Source organism: Quercus lobata, chromosome 4, assembly GCF_001633185.2.
Source record: "Quercus lobata isolate SW786 chromosome 4, ValleyOak3.0 Primary Assembly, whole genome shotgun sequence".
Lineage (NCBI taxonomy): Eukaryota > Viridiplantae > Streptophyta > Magnoliopsida > Fagales > Fagaceae > Quercus > Quercus lobata.
The window spans coordinates 26,318,745-26,334,980 of NC_044907.1; the positions used below are offsets into that span (position 1 = coordinate 26,318,745).

Consider the following 16,236-nt stretch of genomic DNA (forward strand, 5'->3'; position numbering starts at 1 on the left):
GCCTCACATAAATAACACAAAACAAATAACAATGTTTCAAACAACACCACAAACACACTCAATCATCAAGACCAAAATTTGGGTTATCTTGTCTGTGTCAAGCAACTTAATAACTAATTAGCACCAGAATTACAAACCAAAAAAATAAACCCTCATCATCGACGTTGATGGTCTCGATCGTAGCAACACCACAGTGCTCGCACTCACTCTCTAGTCTTTAGTCTCTTCTCTTCTCTTCTCTTCTGTATTCCATGAATTTGTTGAGTAGGCTAAGTCGACCACTCACTCTCTACTTTTTAGTCTCTTCTCTTCTCTTCTATCTTCCATGAATTTGTTGAGTAGGCTAAGCCTTTAAGGTGGCGCGAGACTTAAGAGGTTTTTTCCCTTTTTTTTTAATTTATATTTTTTTACCAATTTGGTTTGGGGCTGCTAGGATGATTTTTTTTTTTAATCAGTTTGGAGCATTTGGGCTTCATTTGGAGGCCCAAAATAAGCACAAAAAGGTTGATTTTTTCTTCATAGAATAGGATATTTTGTATCTCTATGGGATCATGATCCCGCACAAATTCCACTTCAATAAAGATCTTAGTGAATTCTAAGTACTGACCAATCACAATGAATTCGACAATATTAAATTTTCTAGGCCGCTAGTTTTTGCTAACACTAAAATTAGTAAGGCTTAATTTTGGGGGGAAAAAAGATTTCATATTTTTTTTTTAAGCCATTGGTGCTATGTTTTCAAACCTTTATAGTTTTGGACTTTTTGTTTAGAATATAGATTTAAACTTTAAAGTTTTAATGCTTCCACACCTACCTCTCATTTCTTGATAGTTAATATTGGAATGTCAACATGTACTAAGGGAGCAAGAAGGACAAGGGAAAGACAAGATTTAGTGGTAGCAAGAAGTAAACCGGTACCTATTTGATTTGATGTTTTGTTTAGTGATACCCTTCCTCTAAGGATGGTGATGGGCCAGTGTGCTTTTGTTGTTTGATACTATTAGGAAACTGTAATTATGAATTCATTGGGTGTTATGTTTTGTGAAACAATATACTATTTGTAAACACTCATTGATATATATATATTAGAAAGCACTTGTCGATATTTTAATTCATGACAGGTTGATTAACATTCATGTTTTGGTTGGGACTTTCTTCCAGAGACACAATTTTTAGTGCTTATTATATTTTTAAGCTTGATTTATGAATTAAAGCAATCGAATAAGGTGATATTGTAAGTATTAGTTGAGGAGAATAATTCAATTGCCCAATTTATGAATAGTAGTGACTTAATGCATGCCAATGACTTATATAAATCATACATTGACCTCTTTTTGATAGGATAAATATCCCCTATTTCCTCAATAATTTTCCTTAGAATTTTTCTTATGAATATAACAAAGAATATGCACATCGTGCTCAAGTTAAGTGGATAAATGGGGACATAAGTATAATTTATCAACAAAAAATAAATGGGGACATAAAGCATTGTAACTAGAGCAATTGGGCATGTGAAATATTGTCTCTATGGATTGTTATATTAGTACTTCAAGTAATAAGCTTTCTCAGAAATTCATACAATAATGGAATGTCATTAATTTCATAAGTTGAACATTACATAGTTGTGAACACTTTTATATTACATTACAATAATGCAATGCCACTTGTTCTCTACGCATCAAACCCCTCCAAAATCTCTATTCATTTTCTAAACCAAGTAAGAGTTTGTTTCAGTACTCTAGTGCATTGGAACTGACATGATGTAGACACGTGACAAAAATTAGACACATGTCTGTATCATGTCGGTTCTAGTGCATTGGAGCCGAGACAATTCAGACACGTGGTATAAATTGGACACATGCTTCTATTATGTTGGTTTCAGTGCATTGGAGCTAATATGTGTACCTCTAAACCACCCTATAAAGGATTTAATCTTATTGATCAATAACATTAAGATGATCAAAAAAGAAAAGAAAAAAAAAAAAAGACCAATCCATCAAAAAAGAAAAGAAAAAAAGAAGGACCAATCCAATACCACAGAAAAGGCCGACATGTTCAGTGCCAAACAGCCCAGCCCACTCAACCAAAGCCTAAACATAAAAAAGTTGTGAGTGAACAACAAAACAATCCAACTCCATTTCCACAAAGTACCAACCAAACCAAACACACACACACTCACCCAGTCACACGCTCTCTCTCTCTCTCCGACCCTGCGAGACCCGAGCGATCCCACCTCTCTCCCACCACCATGTTCCGCCGAGCCACCGGCCTTCTGGCCCGACCCATTATCTCCTCAGCCAGAGCCAGGACTCGACCCTTCTCGACCGATCTCCCAGCTACCGAGACCGGCGATTCAAACTTCATTGAAGCCTGGAAGAAAGTGATCCCAAACATTGATCCCCCAAAGACCCCTATCTCCTTTATGAAGCCTCGCCCAGCTACTCCATCTTCCATCCCTAGCAAGCTCACCGTCAACTTTGTTCTTCCCTATGCTTCCGAGCTTGCTTCCAAAGAGGTCAGTCAAATCTCTCACTTTCTTTTTACTATTGGGTTTTGTTTGTTTTGGTGTAATTTTATGTGGGTCGAGTTTAGATTTTGATTCTGCGGTCTTGTTCTACGCTTTTTATGTCTGTTTGAGGAATTTTTTGACATGGGTTTGCTTTGTTTTTGTGTGATTTCAAATGGGTTTTCGTTAAAGTTTGTATATTTTCATTGGATTCTATGTGACTCACAGTGGCTTTCTTGCAATAATAGAGTGACCCATGTTGGGAAATGGGATTAGTGTCTAGTTTTGACACATTTTTTTCGATTCTATTTGGGGTTTGTCCCAAAGAGAAAATAGGAGTAGGTTTGGGACTAATCAAAGATCAAGAAATGAAATAATGAAAAGAAGATAGTAGCTTTGGAGTGAGCTGTGAGCATGGGCATTACTACATCCCATAATGTTTTCTATACCTGTTTGGCATTTGGATCATCAGGGTTTGAATTATCCTGATATGTTTTTTTTTGTTGGCCTTCAATCAGGTTAGAATTAATTATTTCTTCTGATTGGTAATTACTAATAACATGCGCAATGTGTGTGGCTTGAATGTGCGAACTTTCCCTCCAACTTGCTCTTAAAAGTGGAGGAGGTGTCATTCAAGCTAGGGCTCATTGGCAAGAATTAAATTATTTCTTAAGTTTGGGTTTAGGAACCAAAATGTTAATTTTGAAGTCCTTCAATATTGAAGCCAGATGGATACACAATTTGTTGATTCTATTGGCAAGTAATTGTCTTGAAAAATGTTAGTCTATTTTGGTGTCTTAACATTTTCTGTCCCCGCAAACTTGGTTGGGATAGAGCTCTTGAATAATTCGGTCCTGCTTGCTATAGTGCTTCTATTTTGTGAAGAGGCATTTAATACCCAATAAGGTTCAAAGGGTGTTGTATCAAAGAGAATATTTTGAAAAATTCAAGAATGTATCAGTTTTTATTTCAAGCAAAATTCGTAGAGCATACTATCATTTAGAGATTGAAGTACCCAAATTATGTCTGAGATGAGTTTGAGATGATAATTTTGACGGATTAACTATGTTTAGTGACTGTCTAGGACTCAAAAGTGACATTTTTCTTGTAACATCAAAGAAAGTGGATTAAGGACTAACTCATTTCTTAGTTTTGGAACAGAATTTTAAATCCAGGAAAATATGGTAGTTGAAGGCTAGGTCATATGTTAAATCATTTAGTGCAACGTGGGTGATATCCAACGACTAGCGGGCAGCTTGGTGAGAATCAGGGTTTAAGCCACTGTTGGCACAGATCATGATGAGGTAGCTTCCAGACCACAACAGGCAGGTGGAATTGGATGAGTGCCATTAGATAGCATATTAAAGATTTAAAAAATTTTGTGCACAATAGAGATTTTTTGCCAACATATTCATGGTAACCTTTCACTACAAAAATTGTATACAATATTTGCCTTCATAATTCTACCACTTCTTGTTTCCGCAGAAAAGTCATAAATTATCAACAGGGCACTGCATATTTTTAGTAATTTCCTTTCACAACATGTATTGAGAAAGTGGAAGTAGGTTCTTGTAGATTCTGTTGAATGTTCTGAGGGTCCTTTGTCTTCAAAGCAAGTCATGATTCTTCAGATTTTGGGACCAAAAAATCACCTTAGTATACAGGATGTATACAAATGGGGACAATACAATCAATCATGCAAATTATAATGATCTCTCAAATCACAAATCGACATAAAGATTAACAGCCCACAACTGACTTCCAATCCAACAAAGTTTTAAAGAAAAATAATTTAAGATCAGGCAGAGTTCTTTCATAATCTTCAAAGCTCCGGTCATACCGCTCCCTCCAAATATACTACATCAGACAATGGGAAATTGCCTTCCAAATAACACCGTTTAGATGATGACCTAATCTTCGTTGCCAAGAAACTAGTAAACCACCACTGTCTTTGGCATTACCCAATAAACTCCAAATAAACCAAACACCATAGACCACAGCCCCTTAGCATCAGGGCAATGAAGTAAGAGATGATTCACTAATTCCCTGTTACATTTGCACAAATAACACCAATCCATTACCCACATATTCCTCTTACGCAGGTTGTCACATGATTCTTCAGATTTCCCCCAGGAGACAAAAACTTTCTATGTGTTTCCTGCTTTCCTCTGTAAGAAGATTAAATATTTCACAAGGAGCTTGTTAAATACAATTTTTGTTACAATATTTTCATCATCATTTCTCATATAAACTAAGTTTGCTCAAATTGTTGCCACTATATACTGTTGTACAAATCCTGGTACATATTATAACTAAAGTAAAAAAGAGCGAGCACACACATAAATCTTGGTAGCACTAGTCCTAGCATATTATATGAGCTTACGGTTTCCACATTTATATCTTGTTACCCATAAGAGATTGAGAAGAATTATCTTATATCTGCACCTTATTTATTTCTAGAAAGCTATAGTCTTTCCACTTCTATTTTGCTTATCATGTTCAATATAACAAAAAGCTGATGGTACTTATAATGCAATAGACTCTATTGTGCCTTAATTTGATAAATAGTTTTTAGCAAACCAAGGAATTGAAGGAAGAAGTTTGCTTGAAAGATGTAGCCAATGATTTGAATCTCAAACCTTCGCTTATAAGAATGGAGTGGACTAAATATCTGGGTTCTAAACACATCAGGTGCACATGTAACTTACCAATAAATTGAAAATCAAAAGCAGAAGAGGTTTACTTGAAAGATTTAGGAGTTGATGACTTGTCAAAAAGATGCAGGAGTTGATGAGGGAACGATCATGTTGTAAAGGAGCTATATTGGCATCAACTTTCTTAATTGTCTTTTAAGGCTGTTAAAATCTATCTTTCATTTTCTTTTCCTTTTTTCGGGTTTCTTCTCTGTCCCTCTTTACCCTCGTACTCTTAACTGTAGCTGCCAAGGTAGTGGACATAGCCTTCGCCAATCTCTAGTACAGGCTTCTAGGCCATCCCCTAGCGAGTGAAGTGCTTATGCCCCTTTAGAGATTGGGGCGAGCAAAAGAACTCATTCTTTTCCCTTAAAGTATGAGACTATGAGTAATCACAAAATGTATTTTAATTGTTTACAAGGCTGTTGTGTTTCCCATTGTTTGTTTTCTTATATTTCAAAGGAACTCATATTGAACTTGTTTGGATTTGTGTTTCCCATTTTTCCTTTTTAAAGCTCTTCTAGCCAAGTTGCTTACCAATGTAAGCCTATTGATTGTGCTTATCGTTTTTGTTCTCAACTTTTGACTTTTCCTTACCTTGAAGAGGAAAGATTGATTATGCCATTATTGCATACCACACAAACTAGTCAGCCAGCACTTTGGATTTTATGTAGGAGTCAAGTGGCTGCTTAGAAAGTGAAATCAATATGTTGAACTTTAAAGTTTGAATAGTAACATTGATTGGCCAGTTGTATTATGTTCATTATTTTTTAAAGTTTACTTGGATTTACAGTAGTTGTAGAATTGTTTTGAATGGTTTAAACAACAAAATGACCCATTATAAATGCTATGCAAATCAAAATACTTGCATTTCTGCATGTGCAAGTGGATGAAGTATGTACTAGTACCAGCCTGTAGAGTATAATACTTGTTTTAGTGCATCTAAGAGCATCTCCAACAGATGCTGTATCTCTATTTTTTGGAGATAAAATGTTACTGTTCACATTCCAACAGCTTCTCTAAACATAAAACTTTTCCAAATTTTTTTTTGAAGTTTCTACAGTAATTCTCTTAATTTAGAGAACACTGTAGCAACTCCAAATCCTTATTTTATCTTAAAAAAATACCCGCCTGAATAAAAAAAATATACTCTGTCTTTCCTCCTCTCTTCTTTGTTCATCTGTCTCTCTCAAACGGTAACACAATCAAAACACAAACAATCTAAAATCAGAATAGAAACAAGAGATCAAGAATAGGGGAAAATACAAATTTAATTAGAACAACAAATCTAAAATCAAAACAAAAACAACAGATCAAGAGCATGAAAGCCTATCTAAGCTCCATTGTAACAACAAAGTGAATCAGAACAAGAAAAGAAGGAAGAAAAAAAGAAAAAGAAAAGAAAGATAGATGAAGGCCATGTCGGCTGTCTGTGTGTGAAGCGAGATGAAGAGGAAAGAAAATAGAAGTAGAAATAGAAGTCAAAAGATCATGCTAGAGAGTGTTCTAGAGTCAAGTAGAAATAGAAAAAGTAAAAAAAGAGAGAGCTAGAGAATGAAAGAGAGAGTCCGGAGTGTTCTTGAATGTGAGGGAGAAAAAGAAAATAAAAGAAGGGGTGGGGGATAGAGATAGGCTGGACACGTGTGTGGAGGCTAAAAACAAGAAAAAAGAAAAAGAAATGAAAACTAATGGATGAGAATGAATGGAAAGAAAGGAAAAATAATACAAAAAATAAAAAAATCTTAATTGAGAAATGCTACCATAATATTTTCACAATAAATTTTAAGTAATAAATTGTTATTAGTTAATATTGGTGAGTAAAAAATAATTTCAGCAGTGGGTTCAAATTAGAACTAGTAAAAATTTTTTACATGATTTTGATGTGATTCTTGTGAAAGTATTGCGAAAAATGTTGTAAATATAACACTTTTCATTGAAAAATATAATTGTTGGGAATGAATATAGGAAGTATAAATGATGATAAAAAAAGAATAAAGAATGAATGAAGAAATAATATTTAAATGAGATAAAGAATGAAATAGAGAATCTGTATTTGAAAAAATTGGTAGCTAAAAGGTTAAAGTTACCGTTTAGAAAGTACAAAAATATGAAAAATCTGCTAGAGATGCTCTAAGGAAGCTTTCTTGCCCATCGTTATAACTTACTTGTTCTTGATGCTTGTGTATTTACAGGTTGACATGATCATAATACCAGCAACAACTGGGCACATGGGTGTTCTTCCTGGACATGTAGCAACAATTGCAGAGTTGAAACCTGGTGTCATGTCAGTGCATGAAGGAAATGACACAACAAAGTATTTCGTCAGCAGTGGCTTTGCTTTCATCCATGCAAATTCATTTGCAGATGTTATTGCTGTGGAGGCTGTGCCTCTTGATCATATTGACCAAAGCCTTGTCCAGAAAGGGCTTGCAGAGTTCACTCAGAAGCTGAGCTCAGCCTCTACTGACTTGGAGAAAGCCGAAGCTCAAATTGGAGTTGATGTGCACAGTGCTCTTAACGCTGCCCTCACAGGCTAGAGTTTCTTGTGTTTATGCTCCTCTTTTAATCAAAGACTTTTTCTCAGTTTTTGTTTCTTTAAGAATGCCCCATTGACACTTTTTCTTTAAGGATGCCCCATTGACACTTTGATTTGTCTCCTGGAGCCAATATTTCTCATAACATTTGGTTCTTGTATGTCTCTGAATGTGGAATTGTTGGAAATAATCTTTGAAACATGTCTTCTGGCATTTAGAAAGTTGGAGCAGAACTTTCAAGGAACATGAAATTTTGCCATTATTCTTTCATTTAATTTTTTTTCCTTTAGACTGTCTCTTTCGTTGTAAAAATATTTTCAACGTAAAATGTTTTCTGTTGAAGACATTTTAAGGGAAAATGTATTCTTTTTTGGTGTTTGGTTGTTTTTTTTTAAAATGCTTCAAAACACATTATATGGTGTTTTGCATGATGAAAAAAAAAAAATCACATCTCACAACCAACTAGATCCACGTTCCAACTGGCCAAATCCATCGAAATGGAGAAACAATGAGACCCGCCAGATCTGAGAAACCCAAAGACCCCACAAAAAACCCCAGCAACATCTTAGCAACAACAAAAAAATCCTCACCTAAACGCACAAAAAAAAAACCCAGCCACCACCGCACGCAGCAGAGATAGATCACTACTACAAGTCAGCATAGGTGAAATCAACTATGCTTCAAAAGGCTCTATGCATGCTGGAGATTTCATCAGGTACATCTCCACTGCGATGTCAAACATCGTTGAGAAACCTAGATATCCATGCAAGCCGGAGATTTTGTTGCGTAGGTGTTGCATGCTGTTTTATGGTCTGTTTGGATTGAGAGAGGAAGGGGAAGTAGAGTAGAGTTGATTTAGCACAAAATTAGCTTATTTTTAGTCAACTCTACTCTACTCTCCTCCACTCTCCCTCTTTCTCCTCTCCATCCAAACCGGCCATAAGAGAGAGAGGAGAGAGACTTTGTTGCATGCCACCTATGCAAGAAAGAGGGGTGGGGTGGGGTGGGGTGGGATGGGGAGATGTATGTGCTTGCGTGTAAAACGTTTTGCAACTTTTTCTATTGTTTTTTTTCTAATCAATCAAAAACATACACCGTCTTAATTATCAATCTAAGACCCAAATCGTTTACTGTTCCTAGGAAGAAGATATTTGGTATCAAAAACTTACTTCATTAGTTTGGGACCAATAGATTAATTACCCCTTGTATATTTCGTTTTAGTTTTTTTTAGGAGATATTTTCAACTTATAGCGTCTGTTTGTAATAATTGTTGTTTATCATTAAACCAAAACACAAATGGAATAGGAAGATTGGAAAATTTCTTTTGCTTATTAGTAGGCAAATGAGCACCATCTTTAAGAAGCTTATCTTGTTTACTCCATACCACCAAATTAGTGGTGTTTGTAGTTATCACATGAGTTACAATCATTAAATACCAAAATCCAATAACTATTTGATTCCCAAAATCTATCACAATAATTAATAATTAACTCTAAGGTGGGTTCGTTTACTTTTTAGTTTTTTTTTCTTCCCCTTCTGTTAGGGATGACGCCAACCTTCCCCATATCTATAATGGCCAAGTTATCTTGTAGCCACAAAACTCATGAATCACAAACATTTTTCTTTGAGAATCCATGAATTACAAACATGGTTGGACAGGACAAAAGAAGACGTGATTACTTTTTGTTATATAAAGCTATAAAATTGGTGGGGGTTGACAGCAGCTAAACACGTCAGAAAATGCTTTTCTTTCAGTGCGCAATTGACATCTTATCAAGTCATTACACGACATAACTGTATCAGTCTCCTAGTTTGTAAACAAACAGAAAAAGAATGGAAGATATTTGCAAGCACACATAAGCTTGACTCAGCCAAAACAAAATAAAAAGCACATATATTATAAGCTTCAGCTGTTTTTGTTTTTAGCAGTAGATTCGTAGAAGGTGGAGATAGTTAAGCATTACCTAATGGAAGCCAAGAGGATTACAATAATAATACACACTAGTTAAGGATTCAATGATTTTAACTTTTAAATACCTATAAAATGTTATATTTATTTATCTTTCTTTGCATGTTTCATGATCATGAGAGAGTATGGCAACATGAAAATTTATTACTTATGATATCATACTACTTAGGTAGGTCGTAATAAGTTGCTGATTAATTCTAATTTGTAAATTTTGCTAACCGTTAAAGATAAAAAAAATCATTTGATCTCTAAATATTCTGAAAAATATTTTTTTACTACTATATTGTAAAAGCTAAACTAAAATAATGTATTTATTAGTTTAATGGAGTATGAAATTGACTTCTTACTCACAAGTTAATTTGGTGGCTTTAACTTTTAAATAATTATAATCTTATATCTTTATTTAGCTTTGCATGTTTTATGAGGTAGTATGGCAACATTAGAATTTATTATTTATGATACCACCTAAAGTAGGCCGTGGCGATTTTAGGAATTTTTTCTAGGGTGATCATTAATAAACTTAAATTATAAAAAAATCTAATAAAAAGAAAACTTCATATATTGAAAAAAAAAAATCACGCAAATACATATAATCTTACAATTTCCTTTTACAAATTTTGTTATTTTGAAATCATTACATGATAGTCTCATTATCAATACTGTAAACTACATAAACTTTACTCAACCAAAACAAAATAAAAAAGCATATATAATAAGCTTCAGCTATTTTTGTTTTTAGCAGTAGATTCGTAGAAGTGGAGATTGTTAAGCATTAACTGAAAGCCAATAGGACTACAATAATAATACACACTAGTTAATGATTCAATGATTTTAACTCTTAAATATCTATAACATGTCATATTTATTTATCTTTCTTTGCATGTTTCATGATCATGAGATAGTATGGCAACATGAGAATGTATTATTTATGATACCATCTAGGTAGGTCGCAATAAGTTGCTAATCATAAAGTCTTATGATTTTTTTCTACAAATTTTCTTATTTTGAAATTGTTACATGATAGTTTTATTATTAATCCTGCAAGCTACATAAGCTTGATTCAACCTAAACAAAATAAAAAACACATATAATAAGCTTCAGTTGTTTTTGTTTTTAGCATTAGATTCGTATAAGTGGAGATAGGTAAGCATTTATTGAAAGCCAAGAGAACTACAATAATAATACACACTAGTTAAGGATTCAATGATTTTAACTTTTAAATATCTATAATACGTTTGTATGTGCAAATTAAATTTGAGCTTATATGAGAGAGTGAATAAGTTATCTAACAGTACATCTTGATGAGAAATCTCATGAGTGACAAAAATGCAAACTTTGACATCACAAAGTCTAGAGAAGCCAAAAGTGATTGCAAGAATGTTAAGTTGACACAAGATGTGCGTGAAAAATCCTAGGAAAGGGATGAAAAACCACGGTTTGGGCAAGAAAGAATCATTCTTGCTTTGTTTAGCTTTGTATTGTATGGAAAAAGAGGTAACTCTTGTACAATAATGATGTTTTTCCTTAAAAGAGAGACTTTGTTTTCTACCTCGCTTTCTTATTAACTTTCTACTCTCTTCTCAAAAGATCTACTTGGGTTCTTACCTTAAAAGTCCAGTTTTATGTTCCTCTTATAATCTAAGGAATATGGTTGAGTACAAAGACAAGTATTAAGTCATCATTTTCCTATTTTGGACCTTACTACAGCTGGGGTACTATTTGGTGATTGGAGTAGAGAGAGTACACCAACATAAGAATTGTGGCATGCGGGTAGGTGGCTTTGCCATTGCCTGGGAAACAACTCTTGGACAATGAGAGGAACATTAGAAGTACGGTAAGTGATACATGTGTCCCTAAGGTGGTCCAACATGCACTTAGCCAATAAGGGGTGTTTCTATAGTTGCTGACCTTAGGAGGTCACTATCTCCCTTTTATGAGTGCTTGAGTACCAAGTCAGATGCATATCTTACTTCCTTCCCAAGGCAGTCACGCCCTTGACACGGGCTAAGGATAGAACCTTGTAGCCAACGTTTCCCCTTCCTTTGCTCACAGCCACTCCACATGTAAGATCCAGATCTAGCCACATTGATATTCTCCCATGCCTTGGTTGGTGTACTGTACAATGTTATATTTATTTATTTTTCTTTGCATGTTTCATGATCATGAGATAGTATGACAACATGAGAATTTATTATTTATAATACCACCTAGGTAGGTCACAATAATTTACAAATCATGAGTTTTGACCAGCTACTGTCACTAGCAGTTGAAGACAAAAGATCATTTGATTTCTAAGTATTCTGAAAAATAATTTTTTTTAAAACTAATGTGTAAAAGCGAAACTAAAAAAATTTATTTATCAGTTTAATTGAGTATGAAATTGACTTCTTATTCGCAATTTAATTTGGTGGTTTTAACTTTTAAATATATATAATCTTATATTTTTATTTATCTTTGCATGTTTCACGAGGTAGTATGGCAACATTAGAATTTATTATTTATGATACCACTTAAGTATGTCGCAATAAGCTTTTGATTGAAAGTTTTGACTAGGTACTTCCTTTGGCTATCGAAGACAGGATCATTTGATCTCTAGGTATTTTGACAAATATTTTTTTAAAATTATTGTGTGGAAGCTAAACTAAACTAATGTATTTATTAGTTTAATTTTGTATGAAATTGAATTCTTATTCGCAATTGCTATTTCTTATACACACCAAATTTAGCTCCAAATAATTTTTGTTTAAAAAAGTGTCTTAATAGCAGTTTCTCTTATAGGCATGTAGCTTTTTGAGTGCTTGGTAGCGGTACACTAAATGATGTTTGCATGAGTTAGCAATCATGCTAAACTAGAGGTAATTAAGATTGCTAAATAGTAATGGATTTTCTTATATGAATGAATGATAAAAGGGTGTGTTAGAGGCTTAGAGCTCTACTAGAAAAATGTTTTAAGAACCTTAATTTTTTTTTTTTAAAGAAATTGTTAGGTATATTTTTAAATGTATCCATACATGGAGTTATAAGCTAGTTAATATATAAAGCAAAATATTTGACAACAAAATATTGATGTCAAGTACTAGGAATCATATAAATAAATAAATAATCATGGTAAAAAAAAAAAGGAAAAAGAAAGACATAATCTTGATGAAAATTGAAGCTCAAACAGCTAGACTTGAACGATCTTGAATTTCTTGTTGGTTATGTTCTCTCATATCTCCCTTGCCCGTTCTTGTATGATTGGAATAAAACATCTTGGTGTTCACTTTTTGAAAGTTTCCAAAATATATAGTGAACTGTTAAAATTAAAATTAATTAAGAATAAAAAATTATAAGAATTTGAAATAATCAAACCGTTTTACTTTTCCCTTTCTTTAGCTTTTCTTAATTTCGTGTATCTCATCCTTAAATTTAGTTGTAACCTGTAAAAAAATTTTATATATAAAAATCTACAACTATATTGAAAATTTAAATTCAAATTCATGTAAAAAGAGTCTAAAGCTCTGAAATCTGAACACATCCATACTATAAAATCAATATGTTCATTAAGAAAAAACAACATTTCACACCCCACAGCAGCTAAACGCGTCAGAAAATGCTTTCTTTTTCAGTGCGTAATTGACTTGTTATTAAGTCATTACACGACAGAACTATATCATTCTCCTAGAATGTAAACAAACAGAAAAAGAATGAAAGATATTTGCAAGCACACATAAGCTTGACTCAGCCAAAACAAAATATAAAAGCACATACAATAAGCTTCAGCTGTTTTTGTTTTTAGCAGTAGATTCGTAGAAATGAAGATAGTTAAGCATTGAAAGCCAAGAAGACTACAATAATAATACCACTAGTTAAGGATTCAATGATTTTAACTTTTAAATATCTATAATATGTTATATTTATTTATCTTTCTTTATGTTGCTGCAAACACAATAATAATAAAAATAATACAAAGAGAAACTGACTAATACTTTTGAATATTATTAATTTGAGATTAAAAAATACACAATACTATTTGTAGTTAGGCGTGGCATTCACTTCGACACTCACTTTCTTTAAGAAGATTCAAGCTCTTGATTAGCTAAACTTTATAACTGGTGCAGACCTCCTCCCTTCACCTCTCCCTTGTGCATGTATCTAGCCCAATATCTGAATCAATTCATATTAGCCTATTAATCACCATAATTAAAAAATAAATAAAATAATCTCTCTCATTTTCAATGTGGGATTAAACATTTTTACTAACTTGTCATCTTCCATTTTAACTCTCACATCTTTACATTTATATTGTAATATAAAACCATTTTAATTAATTAATATTAGAATGTTCCAACACTTTGCATGATTCATGATCATGAGATAGCATGACAACACGAGAATTTATTATTTATGATACCATCTAGGTAGGTCGCAATAAGTTGCTGATCAAAAGTTTTGACCAACTATTGTTGCTAGGCTGTTGTAGACAAAAGATCATTTGATTTCTAGGTATTCTGAAAAATGATTTTTTTAATACTAATGTTTAAAAGCTAAACTGAAATAATGTATTAATTAGTTTAATTGAGTATGAATATTATTAATTTGAGATTAGAAAATATACAATACTATTTGGACTGAGATGCATCATTCGTTTTTTTTAAGGAGATTCAAGCTCTTGGTTGGCTAAACTTTGTAACTGGTGCAGACGTCCTCCCTTCACCCCCCTTGCATAGGTATCTAGCCCAATATATAAATCAATTCATATTAGCTCATTAATTACCCCAATTAAAATGAATAAAATAGTCTCTCTCATTTTCAATGTGGGATTAAACATTTTCACTATCTCTCAATCTTCCATATTAACTCCCACATTTTTACATTTATGTTGTAATATAAAACCATTTTAATTAGTATTAAAATGTTCCAACACTGTGCATGTTTCATGGTCATGAGATAGCATGACAACATGAGAATTTATTATTTATGATACCATCTAGGTAGGTCGCAATAAGTTGTTGATCAAAAATTTTGACCAACTATTGTTGCTAGGCCGTTGAAGACAAAAGATCATTTGATTTCTAGGTATTCTGAAAAATAATGTATTAATTAGTTTAATTGAGTATGAAATTGACTTCTTATTGGCAATTTAATTTGGTTGCTTTAATTTTTTAATATATATAATCTTATATTTTTATCTTTCTTTGCATGTTTCACGAGATAGTAATAAGTTGTTGATGAAAAGTTTTGATGAACTATTGTCGTTGGGCTATTAAAAACAAGATCATTTGATCTCTAGGTTTTTTGACAAATAATTTATTAAAACTATTGTGTAAAAGCTAAACTAAAATAATATATTTATTGATTCTCAAAAAAAAAAAAAAATTATTAGTTTAATTGAGTTTGAAATTGACTTCTTATTCGTAATTTAATTTGGTGGTTTTAACTTTTAAATATTTATTATAATCTTATATCCTTATTTATCTTTGCATGTTTTATGAGATAGTATGACAACATTAGAATTTATTATTTATGATACCACATAAAGATCTAACGACTTCAAGAATTTTTTTAAGGTGGTCATTAATAAACTTAGATTATATAAAATCTAATAAAAATAGAACTTCATATATTGACAAAATAAAAACACGCAAATACAATTTACAAATTTTCTTATTTTGAAATCATAGCCTAATAGTCTTATTATCAATACTGCAAGCTATGTACATCTCTTTCAAAATTTTAGTTAAAATATAATTTTTCTTGGGTCTTTTCTTTTTGTTTGTAAAGATCTAATACATTGTTAAGGGGTACCAAAGTATAAGGACAAAATTTGGTTACAAACTTAGTTGTAGCCTAAGTCTACAACTCTTAAAAAACAAATTAACATGATTACATATTTTGGAAATCTAATTATTGAATTGCATGTTTTTTATGTTCCTAAAACACATATCAAATTTTATGTTAATCAGATATTATTTACTATACAATTCATAAACTTATTTTTTATCTATAATTTTAGACTACAAAAACTAGAAATTTAAACATTTGATTGATAACATAGCTATTGATTTTTTTATCTTCTTGAAATTTTGCAAGTATAAAGGATATAAGAAAAAAATGTAATCCAATAGTGAATTTGTCAAAATTCACATCCAATAAAAAAAATATTAAGTGGAGTTGTAATCTAAGTTTCCAAGACTACAATAAAGTTTTATGCCAAACTTTGTTCAAAGTTTAATTATGATAGGCTTAAAAAATTTAGGGTTGTCACAAAATTTTTTTCAAGGATTAAAAAAATCATAAATTTTTAAATAATAATAATTTTTTTTTAAAAAATCAGGGTGGTCCTGTGACCACTTTGAATACGATGTGGAGCCACCCCTAAAAGTAGGTATTTTTTTTGAAGTTTTGACTAGATACTTCCTTTGACTATTGAAGACAAGATCATTTGATTTCTAGGTATTTTGGCAAGTAATTTTTTTTTTAATTATTGTGTAAAAGCTAAATTTAGCTCAAGATAATTCTTATACACACCAAATTTAGCTCCAACTATATATA

At 32.3% G+C, this 16,236-nt stretch overlaps 1 protein-coding gene across 1 annotated transcript; it reads left to right on the top strand.

The window, feature by feature from the left end:
* Window positions 1–2,123: 2,123 nt before the first annotated feature.
* On the top strand, window positions 2,124–8,003 carry LOC115984363 (ATP synthase subunit delta', mitochondrial-like). The gene is made up of 2 exons (XM_031107379.1): window positions 2,124–2,515; window positions 7,392–8,003. Exons 1-2 carry the CDS (start codon window positions 2,249–2,251, stop codon window positions 7,734–7,736), a joined length of 612 nt encoding a protein of 203 aa, XP_030963239.1. The 5' UTR covers window positions 2,124–2,248; the 3' UTR covers window positions 7,737–8,003.
* The last annotated feature ends 8,233 nt before the right edge of the window (window positions 8,004–16,236 follow it).